Genomic DNA, 19,192 nt, shown 5'->3' on the forward strand with positions numbered 1-19,192 from the left:
GGCCCGAGGGGTCAGAGGGCGAGAGGCGGGCCCAAATGGGCTGGGCCGGCGCGCACGCGCCCGCCGTGGGGACGCGGGCGGGCGGCGCCGGCGGGAGCGCGCCCGTCGCAAGATGGCGGCGGCCATGCCAGGCCCCGGGGCCGTGTGTGCGCAGCGGGCGGCGGCAGCGCGGCCCAGGCAGCAGGCGCGGCGGCTGCGCTAGCCCGTCCCTCGGCCTCTCTTTGCGGTTGCTACCTCCTCCTCTCCCGTCTCGCCCGGTATGGATCTGCCCGTGGGCCCGGGCGCGGCGGGGCCCAGCAACGTCCCGGCCTTCCTGACCAAGCTGTGGACCCTCGTGAGCGACCCGGACACGGACGCGCTCATCTGCTGGAGCCCGGTGAGGGGCTGGGCGCGCCGGCCTCGGGGCCTGTGGGGGCGGACAGCCGGGGGTTCGGGAGAGAGCGTCCGAGGCCTCCGCTCGGTGCGCGCTGCCCGGGTCTGGGCAGGAAGGGCCTCTTCTCCTCGGTCTCTCGCCGAGTAATTGTGAGACGACAGCGGAAGCGCGCCTGGCTTGAGGGCAGCGCCCAGTTTCGTAGCGAGTGTGGTGGCCAGGTGACCCCACAGCTTCTCAGATGAGTTACCAGGGTGGTGGGGTCGGCAGCTGTTGCGAGGAAATGAGGATTTGGCGCAGGTATTGGAGGGCGCTGCTCTACTGAAAAGGAAAGGGACCGAAAAACAAAGCAAAACGTCATAAAGTTGTGGTGGGTCTCGAACTCGTGTCCGGATACCACAGCTGGGTTCCCCCAGAGCCACTTTTTATTTCGTTCCTCTCGGGGCCTCTCTATCCACGCCCCTGCCTCCAGTTGCCTGGCAGCAGGCTCGTCTCCATGGTCTGACCCTGCAGGCCAGACAGCTCCCCCGCTTGCAGAGGTAAAGCAGAGACTATCTGGAGTTGCGGCTGAGAATCTGCGTCCGGGCTGTGACGTTGCGTCCGGGAAAGGCCCGAGCCATAGCTCGCGACCCGCAGGTGTGCGGCCTGGGCTGCCCTGGTTTGCGGAACCTCTGGGTGCCTCCGGGCACACTTGCTCTCCTGAGGGCGCTGGCTCTCCCAGACTCTTCTAAGTACTTGTCTTTCGCACTGTTAAGCCGTTAGAAAGGAGGAGCAGTCTGAGCTGAGGCGAGCCCAGAGCAGGAGGCCAGGTCCTCTGGTTCCTGGGCTATTTGCTGAAGCTCTGTCTCAAAGCTGGTAAAGAGAGTCAGAATCATACTGCGTCCTTGTAGGGAACACTTCGTGTTGGTCCCGGTGATACACCTGTGTGCCACACTCCATCCCTATTGCCTGCTTCTGTAACGTTCTGTAGCGTTCCCCAAGAGGAGGCTGTACTTCCTTCCCCACAGCCTGTCCTGTTACCACCATCCCCTTGGTTCAAGGCCCTAAGCTTTGCTGACCCAAGGAAATGACCCCAGGTTTCTGTCTTTATTCTTCGTTTCTCTTCTTTTCCTGTCCCCTAAACTCCCAGGAAATACTCTTAGCCAGGTTGGGGAGGGGCATCGGAGATCCTTTGGGATAGTCTGAGCTTAATCTACTGGGATAATCGCCTCTTGATCTGCTTGATGTTTCTGCTTAAAGATTGTGAGGCAGCAGCCAAAGCCCTGCCAGCGAGCTCACCAGGTCCCACTTCCTGTGTTCCCAGCAAGGCCTTAGAGCTGGAAACCAGGACGGATCAAGCCTGCCACAGCCTCACACACAGTGGCTGCACCAGCCACCAGCCCTGTGGAACTTAAACTGGAAGGGGTGGGAGCAGCCGGCTGGAGCCCGTGCATTTAAGCCCCCTCCCCTCTGTCCTTAGGCCAACCAGGATGTGCTTGGCGCGGGGTGCAGCAGGCAGGGGGCTAGTGGTGCCAGGCAGGACAGAACCTGAGCACTGGTTCAGCTGTGGAAGGAAGCCCTTTTCCAGGCTGGGCAGGGGCTGTGGAGCTGCCTGGCCCTGAGAAAGAAGATGGCCCTCTCCCTGAGTCCTCTGCGATGCCCACACAAGCCCCAGGCCTCTGGCAGAAAGTCTGCTGGGGGAGACTTCTGCGGTCTTGAAGCCCGGAGTTGGCTTCCAGAGGCCTTGGAATGTTCTGGCATCTGTTCTCTTGGTGCCTCCCTTCCAGCTGGAACTTTTCTCCCCATTCTGCCCGGAGGACCCTGTGTTTGGCCCCAGAGACAGGAAAAGGGGGCGGGGTGGGGGGTTTTCCAGCCCCAGCAGTGCTGTGCATCCTCCGCACAGTCTGAGGCCCTACCTGGAGAGTCATGTTGGTTTCCTTTCCCTCCCAGACCCCCGGTCAGTTACCATGCTCGGTGTGGGGCCACCACAGAATAGGCCAGGGCTGCCCCTCAGACAGCCCTGTGGGACCGAAGGCCCCACAACCTTGGGAAGGAACCTGGTGAGCGTGGCAGCTGCATCCATGGGACGCTCCGTGAATCAGGCCTGTTTGGCCTCAAGACAGCATTAACAGTGGTAGGAGGGTGGGTGCATTGCTGAAGGAGGCTCTTCTTGTTAGGCTGTGGGCACCATGAGGCCCTAAGAGCAAGGGCCTCCTTTGCCTAGGAGCTGGGTGTCGCCAAACCAGGCCCCATCCCAGGTGGCCAGTGTGAGCGCCTGCAGTTAGAGGGTCTCTCTGGAGGCCCTGGCTGCAGAGCAGCCTGCAGTCAGGTTGCCAGCTCTCTGCGGGACTCCTCGAGGGCCCCAGTCACACCTGACCACTCCTAGGTGGCTGAGGATTGTTCCCGGGGCTCCCACAACAGGCAGGCCGCTCCTCCTCCTAGCCGGGAGCCAGGTGGGCCCCAGCAGGCCCTCCGCCCTGCCTTCGGGGGTTGGCAGTGGCCAAGAAAGGCTGGAGGAGCGCCTAGCACGCAGCACAGGCTGCAAGGGGCACTGAAGCCTTGGAGGCTCCTGGTGCCCCCTGAACTTGCCACCCAGGACCCGGCCAGCCCTTTCCGGCCCTCCACATAGCAGGAGGCCCAGCCCTAGGGCATCAGTTCACCTCCTCCCACGGCACCACGCAGAGGTGGCAGCTGGCCTTTTACAGACACGGGAACTGAGTCCCAGAGACACTAGGAAACACAGATGAAAAGCAGGAGGACGGCTGAACCGGACCCAGAGTCCACGGTCTCTCGCTGGTGTACAGTTGTGGCTCACGCCTGCCCTCGCTGCATGCCGCGTCTCCTGGGTAGAGGGCAGTGCAAGACCCACGCCGGTTGGGTCCAGGCTCTGGTTCCACCCCACCTGCTTTCTTAGCTGGACCCCGGCCATACTTGGACTGATCAGTACTCAGTTGTTCATAGAATTGTATTGAGTTTTTACAAGAGAGTCCCCATTTTACCTTCCGTAGAGGTACACAGATACATACATGGACAGACAGAGAAACGGATGAGCCAGGCAGAGATCTATACAGGACGGGCTCCCTGTCTGTCCCTCCTGCTGAGGTGGGGGGGTAGAGGTGTGAGGAGGAGGGGCACAGAGACTCAGAAGGGGCTGAAGGGAGGGAGATGGACACAGCGGATGTGAGCCCGCCTGGCCTCACAGGCCGTGTGTGCTCAGAGGGATCAGGGGGCCCACAGAACCCACCCTGGGCAGAGCAGTCAGCCTCGTCGGGTATCACAGGCTAGGGACCCACGTCTGCACCTCTGGCTGCAGGGATTCCCGACCTGGGAGCGCTGGGAGCTGCCCCAGAGCCCCTGGCCCTGGGCCCAGCGGTGACTGAGTCAGCAGAGGCCCCTGCGTTCAGCTGGGCCTGGAGACCTGAGTGTGGGGCGGCGGCCAGAGAGCTCGACCCTGAGCACAAGTAGAACAGGGACTTGAGGGTGGTGCAAGTGGGCTCCTTCTTGGCTGAGGAGACAGGCCGGGAAGGACACCAGGCTGCTCTGCAGCCGCATCCACACAGCACTGGCGCTCTCCCCGCACGCGGGTGCCCACTGCATGCCTGTGACTCCCAGGACACGTCACGCAGACCCATCTCTTTGGCTGGAGGGCTAGGACAGGCCTTCTCTTCTGGGCAGACTCTTGAAAGGTGCAGGTGGACCACTGGAGTCACCGTGGTGGTTAATCCTGTTGATGTGGAGCTCTTGGAGAATCTGCTCACAGACAGACCCTCCCTCTATAAAGATGTGCACATATGCAGAACTTTGTATACATTTCAGGGTGTTCACAGTTCTGTAGGAAATAGGGCCACAGGCTCCAAATTTACAGCAAGACTGGATGTTCACTAAGCCCTGCATTTCAGAGGCAAAGGCATTGCTCGCCAGCTAGCAGCTGGGCATCAGCTTCTCCCTTCCCCTGCCGTATGTCCCATCACTAGTCCCTCTTGTGTCTGAGGGTAAGCCAAGATCTTCAGGAAAGACATGGGGTCAGCAGAGAAGGAGGGGCCTTGAACTCCTGAGGCAAGAGGGAAGAGGCCAACCTGTGAGGGACTCACCAGCAGGCCTCCCAGGCTTCTAACAGCCCTTAAGGTTGGGTTGGCAGGACACACCCAATATGGACTCACCCTCCGACAGTGTTCAGGTCTGTTACACGAAAGGACGGGCAAGCCCTTGCTTTCTGTTGAGGCAGTGTTCAAACCCTGAGAGCCTGGCCTTTGGTGAAGCTGAGACAGCCAGAATTGGCAGAACCTGGTACTAGCAAGAAGGAGCTATGCGAGAGGTCCCACAGGTCTTGGCTAAGTGCTGCTCCACCTGCTGGTGGCGTGAGACCTGGGCAACTGCCCAAGAACCTTCCAGGGAAAGAACAGGCACTAGGAGCTGTGTGCTGGGCACCCTAGGCCCACCCGGGACCAGCCGAGCCATCCCAGTCCTCACAGCTGGGGCGTAGAGTCTGCCCTGCACCTCAGAACAGCCGAGGCTTGAGGGTGCAGCTGTATTGGCCCAGAGAAAAAGCTGCCCCGACGCGGTGTGAACGAACTTAAAGACAAGCCTGAAAGGATCAGGCTGATCCCTTCCTTCAGAACTGAGGGTGCAGCCCTCTTGAAAGGACGACGACTGGATGACTGAACTCAGACACAATGTGGTAACATTCCTCGTGTCTGGGATCCAGTTGAAACTAATAGATGGGCCACTTGGCAGGAGGATGTCACCAGTAACAAAGGAGGTACAGTAACAGACCAGCTGTGGTGGAACTGACTAGCAGGGAACTAGTAACTGGTAAAACAGTTACTAAAATGCTCTGTGTGCTAAAGAATGAAGGCGGATAAGCAGAATGTGTTGGGAACAAGTGTCTGCTGCAGAAGAATCGCTGCTGGTTACCTCTGTGTTCACTTCCCCTTCAAAGAGGTGGCCCGTGCACACAGTGGCTTCCTGCCGAGGAGTCCCGCGAGGCGGGGGGCTGCACAGTGGAGGCGCCGGACAGGCAGGCCTCTGCCAGCAGTGATGAGTCACATTGACGGCTGTGCCCTGACATGCCGTGATGGGCCGGGCACACCACCTCTGTGGTCTTCCTCTCCAGAAACTTATGTAACCTCAACTCATCATGAGAGAAAAACATCAGACAGATCCAAATTGAGCAACATTCTACACAAAACCAGCCCAGTCCTCAAAACCATCAAGGTCGTCAGAAACCAGGGAAGTCTGAGAGATTGTTAGTCAAGCGTGACGTAAGCAAACATGAATGTCACATACTGTCTTGGATGATGTCCTGGAACAGTAGGATGTTTGGTAAAAACTAAGGAAATCTGAGAAAAATGAGGGCCTTGGTTAAGGATGAAGCATATCACTGTGACACTTGGGGCAGATGCGCTCGTGCATGCTGTTAAAAACAGAGCAGGTGAGGGACATACAGGAACTCTACTGTCTCAGCTTTTTGGTAAATCTGACATTCTAACATAAAGCTTGTCTAATAAAGCTTGTCTTTATTAAGTCATTGAAGGGGATTAAACAGCAGACTAGAAACTACAGAAAAAAAAGATCACTGAACAGTACGCTAGCAAAAGAGACCATCCACAGTGATCACAGAGAGGAAGAATGTGAAAAAAGTGAGCAGAGCCTTACAGGGTTAATACCACATGGGCTGACACACAGTTCCAGAGTAAAGCATGGAGGAAAATTTTGGAAATAACTGGTTTATTTCTTTATTTTTAGAAAAAGCTAGACATTTTCCTGAATTTTTTTTTAAACTGTAAACCCACAGATCCAAGAACTGCATTGAGTCCCAAAGAAGATAAAAACACAAAATATACCAATGCATGTCACTATCAAAGTGTTGAAAACAAATGTTGGAGAGAAAATCTTAAAGGCAGCATGGAAAAGAAAGGAAATTGCTTGTGGAAGAACAGGACAAGAATGAGACTGACTTCCCAGCAGAGTCGGCGTGAGGCCTGGGCTGGAAGGGACCTTGTAAGCGGAAGTCTAGTCAACACTCAAGACCTGGTGTAACTCACCACATTGACAGTTTTCTCAGTGGAGGCAGAAGAAGGATAATGGTGTATTGGGTGCCCTGGTCAGGCAATATGGCAAATACATAAAGACATCAAGATTGGAAAGTATGAATTAAAAATATATACATACATACATTATTTACTTAGAAAATCCCAAAGAATCTACAAAAACCTTATTAAAACTAATGAGTGAATTTACTGAGGTCACAGGCTTCAACGCCAGTATACAGAAATTAATTCGGATTCCACATACTAGTAACGAGCTGTTGACAATGGAAATACAGTGCTCTAAACACTGCAGAATATGTACTGGTTATATTACCTACAGCTGTGTAACCAGGCACCTCCAAACTAACTTCCTAAAACAGCTGAGGCTCAGTGGCACCTGCCACCACCATCATGACTCATGAGAGGGCAGCCTCCACAGGAGCCTTGCTTTCTTCCTCCTCTTCCATCTGAGGATCTCCATCTGCTGTGCCAACATTCCCCATCCGTCCACCAGACGCTTCCTTTCTGGAAGATCCACCTAAAGTAGTGCCTAAAGGGAAATAAGAACTGCTTCTAAGCTTCGTGAAAGTTAAAAGAGCAGAGTAAAACCAAAGCAGGCAGAAGGAAGAGAATAATACAAGAAAAACCAGTGAAACTGAAAACAGTAAAACGTGATAAACGAATTCATAGCTGAATCTTTGAAAAGGTTGGTAACTTGTAGCATGACGAAGAAAAGACATAAATTCCCAACATGATGACCATCAGAGGGTATATCACAACAGACAACTCAGGCAGTAAGAGGGTAATAAGGAAGTACAACAGACAACTCTATGCATGTGAATTTAATAAAATGAACCAATTCCTTGAAAAGCACAAACTATCAAAACTCACCGAGGGTGAGAAATTATGAACCTTGCTAAAAAATCTTAAGATCAAAATGCCTAGAACGAAACTGTCACAAGAAAATTACAGACCAATATCCTTCATAATGTTCATAAAACTTTCAGTTCAGTCACTTAGTTCAGTTCATTTTAGTCACTCAGTTGTATCCGACTCTTTGTGATCCCATGAACGGCAGCACGCCAGGCTTCCCTGCCCATCACCAACTCCCGAAGCTTGCTCAAACTCCTGTCCATCAAGTCGGTGATGCCATCTAACTATCTCATCCTTTATCGTCCCCTTGTCCTCCTGCCTTCAATCTTCCCCAGAATCAGGGTCTTTTCCAGTGAGTCAGTTCTTCACATCAGGTGGCCAAAGTACTGGAGTTTCAGCTTCAGCATCAGTCCTTTCAATGAATATTTAGGACTGATTTCCTTTAGGATTTACTGGTTGGATCTTACAGTCCAAGGGACTCTCAAGAGTCTTCTCCAACACCACAGTTCAGAAGCATCAATTCTTCCATGCTCAGCTTTCTTTATGGTCCAACTCACATCCATATGTGAATGTGACTACTGAAAAAACCATAGCTTTGACGAGACGGACCTTTGATGGCAAAGTAATGTCTCTGCTTTTTAATATGTTGTCTTGGTTGGTCATAACTTTTCTTCCAAGAAGCAAGGGTCTTTTAATTTCATGGCTGCAGTCACCATCTGCAGTGATTTTAGAACCCAAGAAAATAAAGTCTGTCACTGTTTACATTGTTTCCCCATCTATTTGCCATGAACTGATGGGACCAAATGCCATGATCTTAGTTTTTTGAATGTTGAATTTTAAGCCAGCTTTTTCACTCTCCTCTTTCACTTTCATCAAGAGGCTCATTAGTTCCTCTTCGCTTTCTGCCATAAGGGTGGTGTCATCTGCATATCTGAGGTTGTTGATATTTCTCCCAGCAATCTTGATTCCAGCTTGTGCTTCATGCAGCCTGGCATTTTGGATAATGTACTCTTCATAGAAGTTAAATTATCAGACTGACAGTATACAGCCTTGACATACTTCTTTCCCAATTTGGAACCACTCTGTTGTTCCATGTCCCATTCCAGCTGTTGCTTCTTGACCTGCATACAGATTTCTCAGGAGGCAGGTCAGGTGGTCTGGTAGTCCCATCTCTTTAAGAATTTTCCAGTTTGTTTGGATCCACATAGTCAAAGGCTTAGCCTAGTCAGTGAAGCAATAGTAGATGTTTTTCTGGAATTCTCTTGCTTTTTCTGTGATCCAACAGATGTTGACAATTTGATCTCTGGTTCCCTTGCCTTTTCTAAATCCAACTTGAACATCTGGAAGTGCTTGGTTCAGATACTGTTGAATTTAGCTTGACGAATTTTGAGCATTACTTTGCTAGCATGTGAGATGAGTGCAATTGTGTGGTAGTTTAAACATTCCTTTGCATTGCCTTTCTTTGGGATTGGAATGAAAGGCGGGACTTTTCCAGTCCTATGGCCACTACTGAGTTTTCCAAATTTGCTGGCATATTGAGTGCAGCACTTTCACAGCCTCATCTTTCAGGATTTGAAATAGCTCCACTGGAATTCCATCACCTCCACTAGCTTTGTTCATAGTGATGCTAACACCCGCTTGACTTTACATTCCAGGATGTCTGGCTCTAGGTGAGTGATCACACCATCGTGATTATCCTTTTTGTATAGTTCTGTGAATTCTTGCCACCTCTTCTTAATATCTTCTGCTTCTGTCAGGTCCATACCATTTCTGTTCTTTATTGTGCCCATCTTTGCATGAAATGTTCCCTTGGTATCTCTTCATTCTCTTGAAGAGATATCTTAGTCTTTCCCATTCTGTTTTTTTCCTCTATTTCTTTGCATTGACCGCTGAGGAAGGGTTTCTCATCTCTACTTGCTATTCTTTGGAACTCTGCATTCAGATGGGTATATCTTTCCTTTTCTCCTTTGCCTTTTACTTTTCTTTTCTCAGGTATTTGTAAGGCCTCCTCAGACAACCATCTTGCCTTTTTACATTTCTTTTTCTTGGGGATGGTCTTGATCACTGCCTCTGTACAATATCATGAAACTGTCCACAGTTCCTCAGGCACTCTGTCAGATCTAATCTCTTGAAGTTATTTGTCCCTTCTACTGTATAATCTTAAGGGATTTGATTTAAGTCATATCTGAATGGTCTAGTGGTTTTTCCTACTTTCTTCAATTGAAGTCTGAATTTTGCTATAAGCAGTTCATGATCTGAGCCACAGTCAGCTCCAGGTCTTGTTTTTGCTGACTGTATAGAGCCTCTCCATCTTTGGCTGCAAAGACTATAATCAACTTGATTTCGATATTGACCGTCTCATAATGTCCATGTGTAGAGTCATCTCTTATATTGTTGGAAGAGAGTGTTTGCTATGACCAGTGCATTCTTTTGGCAAAACTCTGTTAGCCTTTGCCCTGCTTCATTTTGTACTCCAGGGCCAAATTTGCCCATTACTCCAGATATCTCTTGACTTCCTACTTTTGCATTCCAATCCCCTATGATGAAAAGGACATCTTTTTTTGATATTAGTTCTAAAAGGTCTTGTAGCTCATCATAGAACTCTTCAACTTGAGTTTGTTCAGCATTAGTGACTGGGGCATAGACTTGGATTTCTGTGATATTGAAGTTTGCCTTGGAAATGAACAGACATCATTCTGTAATTTTTGAGACTGCACCCAAGTACTGCATTTCAGACTCTTGCTGGCTATGAGGGCTGCTCCATTTCTTCTAAGTGATTCTTGCCCACAGTAGTAGATACAGTGGTCATCTGAAATTAAATTCACCCATTCAGTCCATTCTAGTTCACTTATTCCTAAAATGTCAGTGTTCAGTCTTGCCATCTCCTGTTTGACCACTTACAGTTTGCCTTGATTCATGGCCCTAACATTCCAGGTTCCTATGCAGTATTGTTCTTTCTAGCATTGGACTTTACTTCCATCACCATGTCCACATCTGGGCATTGTTTTCGCTTAGGCTCTGTCTCTTCATTCTCTGGAGTTATTTCTCCACTCTTCTCTATTAGCATATTGGGCACCTTCCGACATCTTTCAGTGTCATATCTTTTTGCCTTTTCATACTGTTCATAGGGTTCTCAAGGCAAGAATTAAACTTTAGCAAATCAAATTTGGTAGTACATAAAAAGACTAATGTCAAAACAAATGGGATTTATCTCAGGAATGTATGGATGGCTCAGGATTTTTAAATCAATATAACCAGCATGTTGACAATGTAAAGAAAAAGCACACAATCATATTATTTGTTTCAGAAAAAACATTTGACAAAATTTGATGTTTGTGATATTTAAAAAAAATCACTTAGGAAACTAGAGATAGCAGGGACCTTCTTCAGCCTGATACAAAAACAGAAACTGTACACCTAACATCATACTTGCTGGTAAGCTCCCGAATGTTTTCCCCATAAGATCAGAACAAGGCATAAAATCTGTTTTCACCAGTGCTAGCTGATTTTGTATTGGAAGTCCTACCCAGTACCTTAAGACAAGAAAAAGAAATTAAGGCTAACTGGGGTGAGGGTGATTGAAGCCCCAGTATTCTGAGCCTGTCATGCCTGGGTAGAGACTCCATTTTGTAAATGGGGGCAGAATGGAGAAGGGGACCCTCAGCCTTTGAGTTGGGCAAGATGAGAGATGCTGGTAGCCTGCCCCCTCACCCTCTCAGGAGGATACAGAAAGTGCTGATTGTAAACTGAGGGGTAAGAAATCCCCACCTTCTAGGCCAAAGTCCCCCCAGAGTGTGCCATCAATCCAGGTGAACTCTTGAGGAGGAGGAGGAAGCAGGTTGTCGCCAAAAATGCCATAGTTCACTGTTTTTGTTGAGTTTTAGATTTTCTTGAATAAATGTTTCTTCATTTGTTAAATGCCTTCAAGACAATTTCCAGAGACTAGGTGACTTATGCTTTGTTTATCCTTAGAGTGGTTCACAGGATCTCCGTAGCTGCCTTCCCAGGCATCTTCAGAGGATAGTTTTGCTGGATATAGAATTCTTGGCCAAAAGAAAAAGGCTTTTTTCTTTCAGCACTTTCGGCATGTCATCCCACTGGCTTCTGGCCTGCATGGTTTTTCATGGCAAATGAGCTGCTATTCAGTTCAGTTCAGTCGCTAGGTCATGTCCGACTCTTTGTGACTCCATGGAGTGCACACGCCAGGCCTCCCTGTCCATCACTAACTCCCAGAGCTTGCTTAAACTCATGTCCATCAAGTCGGTGATGCCATCCAACCATCTCAGCCTCTGTCGTCCCCTTCTCCTCCTGTCCTCAATCTTTCCCAGCATTGGGGTCTTTTCTAATGAGTGGGTTCTTTGCATCAGGTGACCATAGTATTGGAACTTCAGCTTCAGCATCAGTCCTTCCAGTGAATATTCAGGAACTGTTATTAGGGATTCCGTATGTGTGATGAATTGGTTCTAACTGCTCTAAAGAGTTTTCCTTGGTCTTTTGATTATGGATATCTAGATGTGAATCTCTGTGAGTTTATCCTTCTTGGAATTTGTTTAGCTTCTCAGATATTTTTCATCAAATTTGGGGAGTTTGGGGTCGTTATTTCTATAGATATTCTTTCCGCCCCTCTCCTTTATGCGTGTGTTGGTCTCTGCTGGTGTCCCGTGTGTCACTGTCTTCATTCACTTCTCTTTCTGTTCCTCAGTCAGGAAATCTCAGTTGATGATACTCCTTCACATTTGCTGGTTCCACCTTATTCCTGCTGAGATCTGCTCTTGAGCCCCTCAGGGAATTTTAAATCCAATTTGTTACACTTTTCAACTCCAGGACTTTTCATATTTGTAATTTCTGTCTTATACTTTCTTCTAAGAGGTATCATTCTTATGTGTTTCTTTATTTCTTTAGATACCGTTTTATTTTGTTCTTTGAACATATTTCAAATACTTGAATTTGAAGTCTTCATCTAGTAAGTCCAGTATCTGAGCCTCCTTGAGGACGGTCTCTTCCGGCTGCTTGTTTCCCTGTGTGTGGGTCATACTTTGTCTCTTTGCGTGTCTCAGAACGTTTTGTTGAAAGGTTTTCCATTAATATAGTATGGCATCTGTTAAACTCAATATCATATTTTCCCCGCGCACCAGGATTTGTTGCAATTTCCTGTTGTTGCTGTTTGTCTAGTTGCTTTTCTGAATTAATTCTAGGCAACTTGTGTTCTTTGCTGTGTGTGATCACTGAGGTGCCTACGCAGTGAGCTCCGTGGTTATTCAGCGAGGGGAGCAGGCATGTTCCTTAATGCCTGGAAGCAATAAATCTCCCAGTCTCTGCGGTAAACTCTGTGTGTGCTGGGTGTGCCTTCAGCTCCCAGCCACATCGTTGGCACCCTGACTTTCTCCTCAGCTTCCTGCTTACACAGAGCTGCCTTGGACCTCTCCCGGACATGCACACAGCTGTATATGCACATGTGACTTCTGGATCCCGGGGATATCCTGGAGCTTTTCAAAGCTCGTCTTGATATCTTGTTCCTTAGCTCTTTTACGTTTCCTGGCTAGCCAGTTTTCTTCATCTGTGGTCCACTGTGTTTGGCGTGATGAGTTAGGTTTTTTTTTTTCATCATGAGTTTAAAATTCCTTCTTGATGCTTTCAGCAAACATCTCTAGGGAAAAGGCTTTTTCTGCTAAGAGCTTCAGCATAAAAGGTCAGATCAAAAACAGCCTTGGAGGTGGAGCCTTCCAGGGAGACACTGCAGGCCTTGAATGAGCCCTAGCTCCATGGATGCCAGAACGTTTATTCCACCATGATTTGAGCTGTTGGCTTTCTCAGTTACAGGAGAGGAGGAGGGACATGGCAAGTTAGAATGCCACAGTTCTCGGATCTTACTGAGATTCAACCATTTCTTGAATAAATTCTCCTCATAGGTCATTTTCAGAGTTCTGAAGAAGTTGATTCTGACATTTTTTGCTGGTGTTCTTACTGTGTCTGTGGAGGAGAAAAACTGTAGAAGGTCCCTTTTCCACCCTTCCCCTCAGCTCACACACTTCCACTGTGTCTTTTCATGCATGCGTCCATGTTGAAACCACGGGGCCCATCCTGCTCCCCGCCAACCCCTTCCCGCACCCCAGCGGGGCTCGTGCCCAGCCCACCCAGCCTCGGCCCCCCTGGGAGCTTCTGGACCGAGGTCTGGATGGACACGAAAGAGCAGCGTAGCGGTTTTTTCATCTTGTTCTCATCTCTGTTCCCAGAAAAACCACAAAACTTCAGTTCTGAGCACAATTGTGTTGTCTTCCTCCCGAGGACTTGAAGTTAGGTCCCGTCTCCTTGGCTGCCTCCATTTGGGATCTTAGCTGTTGGTAGGGGAAAACTGCAGATTAGCGCTGACACGGGGCCCCTCAGGGAAGGGCCCGCAGTGCTGAGATGTGACCTGGCAGGCCTCCAGCAGGGATGTGGGATCCCAGGTGAAAACTCACCCAGCCCAGGGTTGGGGTGCAGCCCCTGCACGGGGAGGCCATGGTGACCCCCATGTCTCCTGGCAGAGCGGGAACAGCTTCCACGTGCTGGACCAGGGCCAGTTTGCCAAGGAGGTGCTGCCCAAGTACTTCAAGCACAGCAACATGGCTAGCTTCGTGCGGCAGCTCAACATGTGTGAGTGTACTGCCTTGGCCCTGCATAGAGCCCCACGCCGCCCAGAGCCCATGCAGCTGAAGGGGAAAGGGGTGTCTCAGGGAGTCTCGCTGAGACTAAGACCACCCAGCCACCACAGGCAGGGCTTCTGGGAGGGCAGTGCTGGGCATTCCCTGAGCCAGGCCCTGCCCACCGGGGCCTCCCTCTGTCCTCCCTGGGGCAGGGGCCTCACTGGAGTGAGGGGTGAGACCCCAGCCCTGAGGCAGCAGTGCCCTGACTCCATTGTGCGCAGATGGCTTCCGGAAGGTGGTCCACATCGAGCAGGGTGGCCTGGTCAAGCCAGAGAGGGACGACACCGAGTTCCAGCACCCGTGCTTCCTGCGAGGCCAGGAGCAGCTCCTCGAGAACATCAAGAGGAAAGTGACCAGCGTGAGTAGCCGTTCTCCCCCCACGGTCTCGGATCTCCGCCCAGGCTGCCAGCAACAGCAGCGTCCACTCGCTGGCCTGCCTTGACCTAGCTGTGCCAAGCCTGCTTCCTGCCGGCTGCCCATCCCCCATCGGCCACCCCAGCGAAGGCCCCTCCACCCCAGCAGCCCCTCGGCCCTTTCTGCTGTATCCCGCCCTGCCCCCAGGCCACCTCAGTGACTGCTCCCCCGGGGACCCAGGTGTCCACTCTGCGGAGCGAGGACATAAAGATTCGCCAGGACAGCGTTACCAAGCTGCTGACCGACGTGCAGCTGATGAAGGGGAAGCAGGAGAGCATGGACTCCAAGCTGCTGGCCATGAAGCAGTAGGTTCTGGGACACCGTGGGAGCAGGGTGTGCCTCCTCTGGGATACTGGGGTTACCGTGGGGGGTCCAGCCTGAGGGGAGCCTAAAGCTGGTTCTGTTGTGACCAGACCTGCCCCAGGCAAAAGGTTCCGGAAAGAACTTCGTGCGGAGTGATGGGGTGGGGGCGTGAGAGGCCTCCTGCACAGTGACATGCAGGAGGCGGTGCTGGTGAGGCCGCTCCCCAGCCCTGGTCCCACGGGCTACGGGCCTTTCACTCTCGGGCCAGGGCCACGTCTGGACTTGCACGGCCTCCTGGCCCTTGCCAGGCTGGACTCGTTTCCTGGGAGGTGGGGTCAGGTGTGGTCCCGTGGTAGCCCGCAGAGCTGGGCCCAAGCACCAGCGGGCCCCTCATGCTGCCCACACATGCGCCTGGCACCAATCAGTGTGTGTCACCTCTCATCGGGCCTGGCGCAGGAGGCACTGCAGGTTTTTTCTAGACCCCCTCTCCCTGGGGCACGTCTGGTCGCCACAGAACCAGTTTTAGACCCCAAGCCCCCCACTGCCAGTACCCCCATAGCGGCCAGTTTAGATCTCCTCCTATGTACTTGGGGCCCTCAAGCACCCCAGCCCGGGGTGGCCTCAAAGCCACTCGGGGCAGGCCATCACACCACCAGACCGTGGAGGAGGCTCCTAGCCCCTGCCTAACTACTTATGTCAGACCCCAGCAGGAGTGCCTGGCTGGCTGGAATTCAGAGGTGGGATCAGGTGGCCTTGGCCTACAGGACAGGGATGCCTCTTAGAGTGAGCATAGGAGGGTCTGCCGCCTGTCAAGAAGACATACTGGTGCTGAGCAGGGCGTGGGCTGCTGCGGCAGCCCCTTGCGCTCTTTAAGGCCACTTCTGACCCCCTAAAAGCACAGGGGAACCTGCACTCGCAGCCTTGTGGCCTGAGAGCTGCACTGCCTCCGTCCCCTGGAGCCCCATCCTCAGTCCAGGCAGAGAGCCTGGAGGCTCTGCCATCTTGACAGAGAGGGCCCTGGGGTCTCAGCCTGGCCCCTGGCCCGTGCTCAGCAGCGGGCAGGGACGGGCCAGTGGGTGGGCGCACGGTGGAGCGGGATGTCCCGGGGCTCCAGCTGCCCGCTGACCACGCCCGGTCTGCTGCAGTGAGAACGAGGCGCTGTGGCGAGAGGTGGCCAGCCTGCGGCAGAAGCACGCCCAGCAACAGAAAGTCGTCAACAAGGTGTGCACCGGGCCAGCGGGGAGGGGGGCCCTGTCCGCACCGGGCTGACTGCCTCTCCCCCTGCAGCTCATCCAGTTCCTCATCTCGCTGGTGCAGTCAAACCGGATCCTAGGGGTGAAGAGAAAGATGTGAGGCACGGGGCACACCCGTCTCCCGTGGGCCGCGACCTGGGGGCCACGAGGCCAGGCCGCCGCTCACCCACCCCTCCCCACAGCCCCCTGATGCTGAACGACAGCAGCCCCGCGCACCCCATGCCCAAGTATGGCCGGCAGTACTCGCTGGAGCACATCCACGGCCCAGGCTCCTACCCGGTGAGCTGCGGGCGCCTGGGGTGGGGGCGGGGGCGGGGGCGGGGGCGGGGCGGGGGCAGGGGCATAGCGCGCACCACCGTGCTCACCTCCCTTCGGTGGCAGGCCGCTTCCCCAGCCTACAGCGGCTCCAGCCTCTACTCCCCAGACGCTGTCACCAGCTCCGGACCCATCATCTCCGACATCACTGAACTGGCCCCCGGCAGCCCCGTGGCCTCTGCAGGCAGGAGTGTAGATGAGAGGTGCGGCCCAGCGCCTTCCCCGCAGGCAGGAGCGGGTGGGGCTGGCAGAGGCACCCGCTGACGCCTGTGCCCCACGGACAGGCCCCTGTCCAGCAGTCCCCTGGTTCGCGTCAAGGAGGAGCCCCCAAGCCCACCACAGAGCCCCCGGGCAGAGGGTGCCAGCCCCAGCCGACCGTCCTCCATGGTGGAGACGCCTCTGTCCCCGACCACCCTCATTGATTCCATCCTCCGGGAGAGCGAGCCCACGCCCGCCGCCTCCACCACACCCCTCGCGGACACTGGGGGCCGCCCCGCCTCGCCCCTGCCCGCCTCAGCTCCCGAGAAGTGCCTCAGCGTCGCCTGCCTGGACAAGTGAGTGCCTTCCAGGCACCCTGCAGTCTCTGGAAGCGCAGGGGCCTCCGATGAAGACAGTGCAGGGCTGGACACGCGTGGCCCTCAGGCCCTCAGCACGGGACTTACCGAGGGGAGCTGGCCTACCTGGCCCAGAGCACGGAGCTGGGGAGGGAGACATGCCAGCCGGGGGGTCCCACAGCCCCTGCATTGTGGGAACCAGGCGCATGGCGGACGCCCCTGCCCCCTGAGCTGCCCTCCCCAGGCCACCTGGTCTGTGTATCCTGCCGCCCCAGAGGTGGACGAGCGGGGTGGGGGCTTGGAGTCCGCCTGGCCCCCACCGGCAGTGGGGGGCTCTTGTCTTTCTATCTTGCAGTTTGGCTCGCACTCCAAAGATGTCTGGGGTCGCCCGCCTCTTCCCCTGCCCCTCCTCCTTTCTGCATGGCCGAGTCCAGCCAGGGTTAGCGCTGTCCTACTGGGGAGGGAGGAGGGCTCCGCCAGAGCTCGGGCCCCTCCCCAGCCTCGGAGCAGACCCCCGCCCGGCCTGTGAACAGGCTCCCCCCCACCTTTGGGGCCTGAGGCAGCGCCCCGAGGTGCTGCCTGGCCTCCTTTTGGGGGCAGGCCTAGTCTCTCTCCTGGCGCGTGCTGGGTGAGGCTGGCTCAACCCAGCTGAGCGCAGCTCCACCCTCCTGCTGTCCTCCAGTGCTAAGGGCAGGTATTGCTGAACCTAAGAAGCTGGGGCCCTGGCCCCTCTGAGCTCTGAACTCCTCAGCCCCCTGGCATCTTGGCTGACCCAGCCTGACGTGCTGCCAGAGGCCTTACGCGGCCTCACGGTGATGAGGGAGCCTGAGCCACCACTGTAATGGCCAAGTGTCCCAGCCCCACCTGGCACAGGGCCCCACCTCAGGGCCTCCCGTGAGCCTGCGCAGGGCAGGCTGGCACATGGGCACAAGGGCTGGCAGGACTCACCTGGGGGTGCCTGGATGCCACGTCACCCGCTCCCCTCCCTCTCACCAGGACCGAGCTCAGTGACCACTTGGACGCCATGGACTCCAACCTGGACAACCTGCAGACCATGCTGACAACCCATGGCTTCAGCGTGGACACCAGCACCCTGCTGGATGTGAGTCCCAGCCCTGCCCGCCCCACGCCCAGCCCGCCCCGCTCCCAGGGCAGTCTGACCGCCCCCCCCTTCCCTGCAGCTGTTCAGCCCCTCGGTGACGGTTCCCGACATGAGCCTGCCGGACCTGGACAGCAGCCTGGCCAGCGTGCGTAGGCAGGGGGTGGGGGTGGTGGGGCTGGGGGGCCGGGGGGCAGGGCCGAACGGGAACCCTTACCTTGCTCCCTCCTGCTGCCCCAGCAGATCCAGGAGCTCCTCTCTCCCCAGGAGCCCCCCAGACCTCTGGAGGCAGAGAAAAGCAGCCCAGACTCAGGTGAGCTGAGCCCCCTGCCCCCCCGCCCCCCAGCCCCACTGGCACCCTGACCCAGTCCCACCCCTAGGGAAGCAGCTGGTGCACTACACCGCCCAGCCCCTGCTGCTGCTGGACCCAGGCTCTGTGGACGTGGGGAGCAGCGACCTGCCGGTGCTCTTCGAGCTCGGGGAGGGCTCCTACTTCTCCGAGGGAGACGACTACTCGGATGACCCCACCATCTCCCTGCTGACGGGCTCAGAGCCCCCCAAAGCCAAGGACCCCACTGTCTCCTAGAAGCCCCAGGAGGAGAGCAAGCCTTGGGCGGGCCTGGTTGTCGGGGAGCCTGGTCCCCTGGCCGGCGGGGGGTCGTGGCCCCCAGCCAGCACCGAGGGCCTAGCCCTGTGAGCCACAGCTCGCCTGGGCTTCACGGCCACACTCAGACTGACCAGGACGCAGGTGTTCATAGAATTGTATTTTGGATTTTTACACGAGTCCTCCTTTCCCCTTCCATAGAGATATAACAGATATATACATGGACGAACAGACCGATGAGCCAGGCAGAGATTTATAAACAACGAGCTCTGTGTGTGGTCTCCCTGTCTGTTCCTCCTGCCTGTGTGGGCAGGGTGGGGGAGCCATGATGCGCAATGTCTCGGAAGGGACTGGAGGGAGGCAGATGGACACAGCAGTCTGGAGCCTGCTGGCTCCCCTGGGCCGCATGTTCTCAAGAGTTCTTTATGAAGGGACCAGGGCGGGATCAGCGCGGGCCCACAGGAGCCCTTGTGGCCAGGTCCATGCTAGAGAACCAGGTGGGTGCACCGGGTCAGCACCATGGGTCTGGAGTGAAGGAAGCACAGGCGCCCCCCGCCCCCGAGTCAGGCAGTGGGGGGGTGCAGAGGTGCATGTGATGGAGGCGGTGGGCCAGAGCAGCCCACGTGGTGCCCTGCACCCCCAGCTCAGCCCTGCTCCCCGTCCTTGCTGATGACTAGGGCCCAGGGTGGTGGCTTCCTAGAAAGCAGGGATCAGGG

General features: G+C 54.3%; 1 protein-coding gene across 7 annotated transcripts; it reads left to right on the forward strand.

Moving 5' to 3' along the window:
- On the forward strand, positions 88 to 18,757 carry HSF1 (heat shock transcription factor 1). Of its 7 annotated transcripts, none has more exons than XM_018058067.1 (14): positions 88 to 376; positions 13,776 to 13,884; positions 14,156 to 14,292; positions 14,496 to 14,653; positions 15,797 to 15,872; positions 15,939 to 16,000; positions 16,087 to 16,183; positions 16,286 to 16,422; positions 16,504 to 16,773; positions 17,129 to 17,212; positions 17,770 to 17,875; positions 17,955 to 18,020; positions 18,113 to 18,185; positions 18,253 to 18,757. In XM_018058067.1, the coding sequence occupies exons 1-14, from the start codon at positions 260 to 262 to the stop codon at positions 18,456 to 18,458; spliced, it is 1,698 nt and encodes a 565-aa protein (XP_017913556.1). In that variant the 5' UTR covers positions 88 to 259; the 3' UTR covers positions 18,459 to 18,757.

The sequence above is a fragment of the Capra hircus genome, chromosome 14 (assembly GCF_001704415.2).
Source record: "Capra hircus breed San Clemente chromosome 14, ASM170441v1, whole genome shotgun sequence".
Taxonomy (NCBI): Eukaryota; Metazoa; Chordata; class Mammalia; order Artiodactyla; family Bovidae; genus Capra; species Capra hircus.

Coding starts and splice junctions, on each gene's coding strand:
- HSF1 (XM_018058067.1), top strand. CDS start 260: ATGGATCTGCCCGTGGGCCCGGGCGCGGCGGGGCCCAGCAACGTCCCG. Junction 17,876..17,954: donor ACACCAGCACCCTGCTGGAT/GTGAGTCCCAGC, acceptor CCTTCCCTGCAG/CTGTTCAGCCCCTCGGTGAC. Junction 18,021..18,112: donor TGGACAGCAGCCTGGCCAGC/GTGCGTAGGCAG, acceptor CTGCTGCCCCAG/CAGATCCAGGAGCTCCTCTC.